Source organism: Oncorhynchus mykiss, chromosome 10 (genome assembly GCF_013265735.2).
Source record: "Oncorhynchus mykiss isolate Arlee chromosome 10, USDA_OmykA_1.1, whole genome shotgun sequence".
NCBI lineage: Eukaryota > Metazoa > Chordata > Actinopteri > Salmoniformes > Salmonidae > Oncorhynchus > Oncorhynchus mykiss.
Genome location: NC_048574.1, coordinates 16,664,933 through 16,675,175, shown reverse-complemented (window position 1 = coordinate 16,675,175; position 10,243 = coordinate 16,664,933). Strand labels below are relative to the sequence as shown.

The 10,243-nt window shown below is 39.7% G+C and overlaps 1 protein-coding gene across 2 annotated transcripts in view; it reads left to right on the top strand.

The window, feature by feature from the left end:
- Positions 1-10,243, top strand: part of kirrel3a (kirre like nephrin family adhesion molecule 3a) — a 272,346-nt gene that overhangs the window by 254,211 nt on the left and 7,892 nt on the right. For both annotated transcript variants that reach the window (XM_021617614.2, XM_021617613.2), the window contains exons 12-15: positions 3,482-3,589; positions 6,121-6,204; positions 7,050-7,159; positions 7,550-7,639. In XM_021617614.2, the coding sequence (XP_021473289.2) occupies positions 3,482-3,589; positions 6,121-6,204; positions 7,050-7,159; positions 7,550-7,639 (392 nt within the window). The remainder of the gene's footprint in view (positions 1-3,481; positions 3,590-6,120; positions 6,205-7,049; positions 7,160-7,549; positions 7,640-10,243) is intronic.

Genomic DNA, 10,243 nt, shown 5'->3' with positions numbered 1-10,243 from the left:
TATACTCACAGACAATATTTTGACAGTTTTTTAAACTTTAGAGTGTTTTCTATCCAATACTAATAATAAATAATATGCACATATTAGCAACTGAGACTGCGGAGCTGGTCGTTTACAATGGGCACCTTTTCATCCAAGCTACTCAATACTGCCCCAGCAGCCATATGAAGTTAACCTTTATTTAACCAGGAAGGGCTCATTGAGATTACAATCTATTTTTCAAGAGCACCCTGGCCAAGATAGGCAGCACCAAGTCATTACAAAAAAAATTACAAGCATTGACAGGTCAGGGAATCAGCCTCAAAATCCTTCATCAGTGATTTAAAAACACCAATCGGGACAAGTTCTTCCTGTTTAAAAGTATTTTGTAAGGTGTTCCAAGACGATGGCGCAGAGTACATGAAAGCCCTTTTACCAAATTCAGTTCGGACATTTGGAACAGTTAGCAGGATAAAGTCCAGTGAACGAAGAGAGTACCCACCACATTTCTGAACAATAAAAATGCACAAATAAAAGGTAATAAACCCAAAATGGCTTTGTAAATAAAAGTATACCAGTGACTGAGCCTACGAGTGACTAGAGAAGGCCAGCCAACCCTGGTATACAAAGTGCAGTGGTGCGTAAGGGTTTTGCAGTTTAAAATAAATCTCGAAGTGCCATGGTAAAGAGTGTCAATTGATCTCAAACACTGAGCGGAAGCATTCATATATAAAATATCCCCATAGTATAGTAAAGGCATAAATGTAGCTGATACTAGCCTCCTTCTGGCTTCAAAAGAAAAACAGGCCTTTTTCCTAAAATAAAATCCCAATTTCAGCTTCAATTGTTTTGTAAGTTGTTATAACGGGTTTCTTCATCCTCCTCCTCTGAGGAGTAGTAGGAAGGATCGGAGGACCAAAATGCAGCGTGGTATGTATCCATGATGTAATTTAATGGAACAATGAATACAAAATACAAAAGAACAAGAGAATCAAAATGAAAACTGAAACAGTCCCGAATGGTGCAAACACTGAAACGGAAAAATAATCACCCACAACTCAAGGGTGAAAACAGAACCAAGTATGGTTCTCAATCAGGGACAACGATTGACAGCTGCAAATGATTGAGAACCATACCAGGCCAAACACAGAAATACCAAATCACAGAAAAAAGAACATAGACTGCCCACCCAACTCACGCCCTGACCAACTAAAACAAAAGGAACTAAGGTCAGAACGTGACAGTTGTTGAATATGCAATTTAATTAAAAGAGAGTCCGTCATCAATTCAAATTCCGAGATATTTATATGAGGTTACAACCTCAATCTCCTTGATTGGTGAAAGGTTCAGAGGTCTATTTCTTGCAATAGAAAACACCATTAGTTTAGTTTTGTCAGTATTGAGGATAAGCTTCAATTGACACAAGGTATGTTGAACAGTATAAAAAGCAGTTTGCATGTTCTGGAATGCTTTTGTAAGAGACGAGGCACAACAGTAAATAACAGTATCATCAGCATAAAAATGAAGTTGTGCATTTTGGACATTTTTGTCTAAATCATTTATATAAATAGTGAATAAGAGAGAACCAAGTACAGAGTCTTGGGGCACACCATTAAAGACAGACAATTTAACAGACCATCAAATTGAGTGCACTGAGTTCTATCAGACAGATAGTTAGCAAACCATGCAACTGCATGCTCCGAAAGACCTGCAATGCCAATCGTCGGGTGGAGTGGTGTAAAGCTCACTGCCATTGAACTCTGGAGCAGTGGAAACAAGTTTTCTGGCTTCACTATCTGGCAGTCCGACAGACGAATCTGGGTTTGGCGGATGCCAGGAGAACGCTACCTGCCCCAATGCATAGTGTACCTGCCCCAGTGTATAGTTTGGTGGAGGAGGAATAAATGATCTGGGTTTTTTTTTTCATGTTTTCGTGCTAGGCCACTTAATTCCAGTGAAGATAAATCTTAACGCTACGGAATACAGTAACATCCTAGACAATTTTTTTATTTCCAACTTTGTGGCAACAGTTTGGAGTTGGCCCTTTTCTGTTTCAGCATGACAATGCCCCTGTGCTCAAAGCGAGGTCCATACAGAAATTGGGTTTTTTGCATGTAGAAAAACTTGACTGGCCTACACAGAGTCCTGACCTCAACCCCATCGAACACTTTTGGGATGAATTGGAAAGGCGACTGTGAGCCAGGCCTAATTCCCCAATATCAGTGCCCAACCTCGCTAATGCTCTTGTGGCTGAATGGAAGCAAGTCTCTGCAGCAATGTTCCAACATCTAATGGAAAGCCTTCCCAGAAAAGTGGAGGCTGTTATAGCAGCAACAGGGGTGCTAAATCCATATTTACACTCATGAATTTGGAATGTGATGTTCGACAACCACATACTTTTGGCCATGTAGTGTACATGATCCCAGACACTGGACATTTTTTTTACTGAAAAACTGTGGGCATATTGTTCCATGTGGTACATTTTTTTAAACAACTGTTGTGGTAGTGTTAAAGATGTTTTATGTCATAACTTTTTTATGTTCTCAGAATGTTTATGCAGTGAACAGCTGTGTTTGTTATACCACCAGTGTGGTATGTGTGTGTACATGTAGGTGGGTAGGTGTGAGAGAGTATGTGTATGAGACAGAGATTTGGGGTCTGAGAGAAAGTGGGCAAATTAAAGTAATAGAAAAAGAGTTGTAAGAGCCTGGGAGAGATTAAGGATATTGCCATGATTACTTCATGCATGAGGGCAATGGCTCCATGATAAGCCTTTTACTTGGGTAAATGTCAACAATTTCAATCTGTGAAATCCTGCAATGGCATTTAGACGTATTCAGAACTCCAATTTGTAATCTAATTTACAACGTCTCAATTGGTTACAGCTTAACATATGATTTCTTTGAAATATTTATTTGACCTGAGATGATTTTTTTCATTAATTTCCTCCTTTTATCTATTAGGTTTCTCCCTTACAAAGCTCCAAACTATCTGTTTTCAAAGGGATCGTCGAAATGCCAATTCTGTAATTCTGAAGATCATACTAAAGTCAACTATGCTCTTGAATTAATTAACTTGACTTTGACTAGCCACAGGGTTATACACTCATCTTTGAGACAGCTCAGTTAAAAAAAATCAACCCCTACAGCCTATGAACCTATTCACAACATTTAGGACACCATTTGTTACAAAGCTATAAACCTCTCAGCCATTTGAAGTAAATGTAAATAATGGGTGTCAAGATTGTCCGTGCTGTAAATGGTACTGTAAAAGGTTTTCACTATTTACCATTCACCAGTTGTGTTCACCTTTGCATTAGCGAGGACACAGTTCAACATACAGTAAGTGTTAGCCTTGGTGTATATCACATGATGTAGACCTACCCGAGTTCAACTGCATGACGAAACCACCTCTGTACGATGCCTATATCAGGACAGCCTCAGTCTCATCAGGACTCCTAATATGGCCACCGTACCAATGTCTTTTATCCATGTCTTCCCAGAGTCCCTCCGATTGGCTGTCATCATAGGAGTGGCTGTGGGGGCATTCCTCGCCCTCATTGTCCTCATGGGCACATTGGGTGCCTTCTGCTGTGCTCGCTTCCAGAGGAGTAAGTGCATTTTAAAACCTATCCTTTCTGGGACAGCCAAAGTGTTCAATAGACACCCTTGGTTTCACAATCAAATGGTGTTGTTTTTTCATGTACAATCTATGCAGATCAAAATGCTCTGTAGTGCTTAGAATGATTTGCATTGGAATGTTAAGCGTAATGGTTTTAGGATATCAACTCATCACTGTAAGAACATATGTCAAATCCTTTGAGAGGACACATTTTATGGGACAAAAATCTAAACCTGAAACTATGGTACTTGTATATTCATTCCTCTATTTAAATCATGTATACTATATATTGCCCAACATGCCCATTTTAGGACCGAGAAAGCTCTGAGTTATCTGCAACTAGATTCTAACATAATATTTCTTGCTTGACACTGTCTGACACCCAATTGTATAAATGTCCCATTAGATGGGAGCTAGTGCCTTAAAGGAGAATTAGATTGTTTTACAACCACATTGTTTTGTGTCAATGGCATGTTAAAGAAGGGTGCCGTCACCATTTTGTGATTTCACGTTTTTGAGAAACTTACCCCAAACAGAAAATCCCTTCCTCATCCACATTGTGTAGTATTGTGGCCCGAAAAAACATGGCTCCTAAAACACCCAAATACATAATTTAAGAAAGCTCTCATTATAGTGATGCAGGTCTTTAGATGTTGTACACATGAAATTGTGTCATTCAAAACTTTATCCGCAGCGTTATATTCCATTTTGTAGCGGCTCGGGCTATACCTCTCTGTCCAATCTATAAAGAACTGCTAAAATAAAGCAAACACCTGAGTACATAAAGGATATAAAGTATAAAGCATGCGGTTCTTCCACACATGAAGTTCCAGACACTATGCCAAAGACGCATTGAAGCTGTTCTGGCGGATTGTGGTGGCACAACGCCCTATTAAGACGCTTTATTTTGGTGTTTTCTTTATTTTGGCACTTGCATGTAGCAGCAGGCTACACAGAGAATGGAACAGCTGGATAGGGGAAACGTCTCGTGTCGTGCAAAAGGGAATATAACATTGCGGATAAAGTTTGTAATGAAACTATTTCCTGTGTAGAACATTGGAAGACCTGCCTCACTATACTGAGTGATCTAAAATAATGTATTTGGGTGTTTTTGGAGCATTTGTTCCTGTTTTTTCAGGGCCCCCATACTACACAACAAGGATGAGAAGGTGATTTTCTGTTTGGGGTACAGTACTGTAAAACAAAAAAAGTGAAATCACAAAAAAGGTGTGTGTACCCTTCTATAACATGCCATTTACATTACAAATAGAGATGTGGTTGTAAAAAGGCAAACTTCTCCTTCAAAGCAATATTCTTATCTGATATAAAACACAGCCTACACAGTGGAGTGTCGTGAAGGCTCCTCAGAGGAGGAAGGGGAGGACCGTACACTTCGTGATTTTCAGAAAAATAAAAGTTGTAAAACATTTAAAAAGTTATCTTTTTTTAGATACAACTATACTAAATATAATCACTTCACCAAATATTTGATTGAAGCATTCTACTTTGCAATAAAGGTCTACAGTAGCCTCAGCATCACTGTGTAGGGTAGCACCATGGTGTAGCCGGAGGACAGCTAGCTTCCATCAAAGGATCGGAGAATGACTCTAGTACTGAAAGAATAAAATACAGCTAACTAGCACTGCAGTGCAAAAATTGTTGTGAGTAGTTGACTCAAAGAGAGAGAGAGAGAGACAATAGGTGAACAGTTTTGAACAAATTACACTGTACACTGTAATGTCACTGCATGATTGTAGCAGCTTTACTAACGTGTTAGTTATATTAGCTATGTTGACTACGACGTTACTTTAGCTAATATGGTGACAACAATGTAGGCTGTGTGTAGCAGTTATGATATTGTTTGGCTTGGAAAGGTTATTTCGCTTGGTCACATACATATGCATTGAAATCCACAAGCGACAAAGGGCAAAGGTGAGAGGAGGAGAGCGCATAGATGTGAGAAGGAGTACAACATGCCTGTTGTGAAAGCAAACTGTATTTACAGGGGGTATATACATTCCACCAATTATTTTCAAAAACATTTCTTAAACAGAACAAAATGGGGATAAACACACCTGAATTTGTCCAATAGAAACTCTCGCTTGCAACTGTTGGACTAATGATTAAACCCTATATTAGCTAGATGCAGGCAATAATAATACAGTATAATGTCCATGTCACCTCAAATGTTTCTCTCGACCTGTATGCACCTACGTTGTAAACTTTCATTCATAGGCTAGGTTGTAGTAACCTTATGATGAGTATAGGGAACAGTTGAGGATCATGTAGTAGCCTAAACCTATCCATGTTACATTGAACTGGTTGAATGGAATAGGAATGATAGTCATCCAATATGCTGTAATAGAAATAAGGCCATGCTCATTAAAACCCCAAAATTGTCCTCCCCCCATCTTAAACGGCACTGACCGCCACTGTTGAAGTGTAGTGATACAGCGCTCATATATATATACGGTCAATGTAGACTGCTGTTAACCATGTTGTTGTTGTTGTTTACCACAGAAGACGTTCACCTCGTCATGTCCTCCTTACCCGTATCCATCTCCTCTCGCCAGAGAGACCTGGCAAGCAAAATTAAAACAGATAGTAAGTAACCCTTGTATATGATCTTACCATATCATAGGCTGTCGATAAAGTGTATTTCACTAGTGCCATGCATAAGTGCTACAGACATATTAATGTGTATAATGTCCATGAATTACAGCAGTCACTGCTGTCTGTTTAAGGAATAAGGATCCTGCCAACATAAGGATATGATTGTATATGAAAGTTATCATCAATTTCAGTGACACTCAGGTATACAGTGCCCTTTATAATGTCCATAACACATAAATAAGCAGCACATGACACCTTATAATCGAATCATTCATAAATGCTTCTGGCATACCCTGTGTCAACTGCCGGCGGTTAATATTTACACACATTAGTATTTATGGTTAGGAGTAAAGCATTATGCATGTATTCAATGTATTCTTTGGCACACATAGCCCTAGCACTGAAGGGTTGCTCATTTTTAAGCCTATATCATGTTCTATAAAGATTCATAATGTGGCTCAACTGGGTGACATACCCACCAATGTATTTGTTCATATTTATTAATATTTTACAGAGCATGGAATATGGTTATAGATGATTTGTGACCCATTTATGCAGTGCTTATGAAGCCTACATAAGATGCACTTCAAATAAAGCGGAACCCAGTTTTGTAATGAGCTGTGACTGCTGTGGGAGTGTAGAATAGTTCCAGTCCACCAAAGAACATGTTATGATGCTGATGCTGTCTGTGGTCTGGCTGTGGAGCTAAGGGACTCTCCAAGCTCCCATCAAGAGATCTAAGGGGCCACAGCTTTTAAAGCCGCTCGGATGTGGTATGATGCGGTGCCAAAGGACTTCTGTCAGTGGTGCCAATCAGTTTCCCTGTCTCTCTACAGACCTCAAAGGAGTGGGTTTGGCAAAAAACGACATCCGGGTGGAGATTGTTCACAAGGATCACAACTCAGCACGGGAAACAGAGGAGCACACAGCAATCAAGCAGATGATGGTGAGTTGAACGCTACTCTTCTCTCCTCTCCGCATGTCATTTACGAGTCCATCGATAGTACATCTGAATTGATTGAAAATGTTCTAATCAACAGTTCATTGAAGAACATTTTTCATTCTACAGTACATCTATCTACAGACTTACTTCAAACACAGTAACCCAAAGCTCTAATTTAGACATGGCATTTTACTCAGGGTTGTAGCATTAAAAAATAAAAGTGGGTTAACCCTGAAAACAGACAACCATGCTTATTTAACGTAAATATGCAGGTAAATGCTATTAACCAAATAAAAACAGTGTTTGCATGCGTTTACCCTCCACTACACAGGCTGATAGTACAAGAATATCAAACAGCCATTCAGTGACATGTCTGCCCCCTTGGTGTCTCAGATTGAGCGTGGGGACTTCCAGGCACAGGAGTCTGTGCTGAAGCAGCTGGAAGTCCTACAAGAGGAAGAGAAGGAGTTCCAGCACATTAAGGTGGGCATAGAGCCAGGCATACACAAGGCAGTAATACAGCATTAGTAGGGATGTCCTAAAATGTGCACTGTACACTGCACTACAGTTCAAGGAAAAACATATATTATATTCAGTTAGTACTCCTATTCTGTTTCTTCTCTAGCACATTAAAGTGGGCACAGAGCCAGGCATACATGGGGCAGTGATACAGCATCAGGAATGTCTTAAAATGTACACCGTATTCTAGTTCTAGGAGGAACATGTATTCTATTCAGTTAGTACTCCTATTCTGTTTCTTCTTCTTTTTCCAAACATAATGGCTTATTGATGTTCTGCTCATATGTAAGGAATCTTAATTCAGTCACAATCCACATCTATTCTAAGGAGAATCTCTCTAGATCTACAGTACTGGAGTGTTCTGAAAATAACCAGTAGGAGTTGCATGAAACAAAGCTGCCTATTAAGATACCCATGAGCAAGTCAAGGTAGAGTAGAAGGGAGTACCTGCAAATCCTTCGTCGTGTATATTTTGGTTTCCCTATTACAGATAGACCACTCTCCCGCTTAAAACACACAATTTTCATTATATATAACTGAAAGTAGAAATATGCAGATTAAAGAATGGACGAGTGATTGAATTTCAAAGGGATTGAGGAGAAACTTCAAAAGCAGGTAGTGGTTCTTAATTCATTCTAAATTCCATTAGGCATCCGCAACCACGTTAGAGTTTCTGAATTGATGGAAAAGTTCATGTCTAAATTGGAGGCAATCTCTTCAATTCAAACATGATAAATTATTGGCTATGTCCCCCAATTATATCTCCTTCCTCCCAAAGTGTGCACTTGTTCACTTCCCTTCACTGATTTGAAAAAAAATATGGTGGAAACTCTCACTGGGCCATATCTCCAGCAATCCAATGCCTTCAGATTTGTGGGAAGTAGTGAACAAGTGTACACTTCAGGATAAATTATATATTATTGGGATGCACCCATCTAATCTGATTGGCATGAACAAGTTCTGGAGGCACCTGGAGGTAAAATGAACATTACATAACTGTAAATATCTGTAAATAGCCCATCCAACTACCTACCTCATCCCCATATGGTTTTTATTGACTTTTTTTTGCTCTTTTGCACACCAGTATTTCTACTTGCACATCATCATCTGCACATCTATCACTCCAGTCTTAATTTGCTAAATTGTAATTACTTTGCTACTACGGCTTATTTATTGCCTTACCTCCTTAAGCCATTTGCACACACTGTATATAGATTGTTCTATTGTGTTATTGACTGTACTTTTGTTTATCCCACGTGTAACTCTGTGTTGTTGTTTTTTGTCGCACTGCTTTGCTTTATCTTGACCAGGTCGCAGTTGTAAATGAGAACTTGTTCTCAAATGGCCTACCTGGTTAAATAAAGGTGAAATAAAAAATAAACAAATTGTGGAGGCCAGGTCATCTGATGAAGCACGCCACTCCTCTTATTCTTTTAACAAGGCACACATGTTAATTGAAATGCATTCCAGGAGACCTCATACCTCATACCTCATACCTGATACCTCATTAATCTGGTTGAGAGAATGCCAAGAGTGTGCAAAGCTGTCATCAAGGAAAAGGTTGGCTACTTTGAAGAAACTCAACAACAACAAAATGTTTTGATTTGTTGAACACTTTTTTGGTTACTACATGATTCATGTGTTATTTCACAGTTGTGATGTCTTCACTATTATTCTACAATGTGGAAAATAGTTTTTTAAAAAGTAAGAAAAACCCTTGAATGAGTAGGGGTGTCCAAACTTTTGACAGGTGCTGTATATATGTGATGGGATGTGTAGACATTATGGACAGCATGTGGATAGAAAATTTAGTAGAATTGAATACATAGGATAGAATAGTGTATATACAGCAATAGTTGAATAAGATGGCATCGACTAGACACAGTATATACATATGAAATTAGTAAAACAGTATGTCAACATTATTAAGGTGACCAGTGTTCCTTTATTTACTTGACCACTTATTCCATAGGGCAGCAGCCTCTTAGGTGCAGGTTTGAGTAACCGGGTGGTGTAGCCGGCTAGTGACAGTGACTATATTCAGTGACTATGTTCAGGGCAGGATACTGGGTGGAGGTAATCTAGTGATGGCTATTTAACAGTCTGATGGCCTTGAGATAGAAGCTGTTTTTCAGTCTCTCTGCCCCAGCTTTGATGAACCTGTAATGACCTCACCTTCTGGTTGATAACGGGGTGAACAGGCGGTGCACCAGGTGGTTGATGTCCTTGATGATCTTGTTGTCCTTCCTGTGACATTGGGTGCTGTAGGTGTTCTGGAGGGCAGGCAGTGTGTCCCCGGTGATTCGTTGGGCAGACTTCACCACCTTCTGGAGAGCCCTGCGGTTGCGGGTGGTGCAGTTGCCGTACCAGGCGGTGATACAACCCGACAGGATTCTCTCAATGGTGCACATGTCATAGCTTGTGAGGGTCTTAGGGGCCAAGCCAAATTTCTTCAGCCTCCTAAAGTTGAAGAGCTGCTGTTGCACCTTCTTCACCACACTGTCTGTGTGGGTGGGCCGTTTCAGATTTTCAGTGATATGTACGCCGAGGAACTTGAAGCTTTTCACC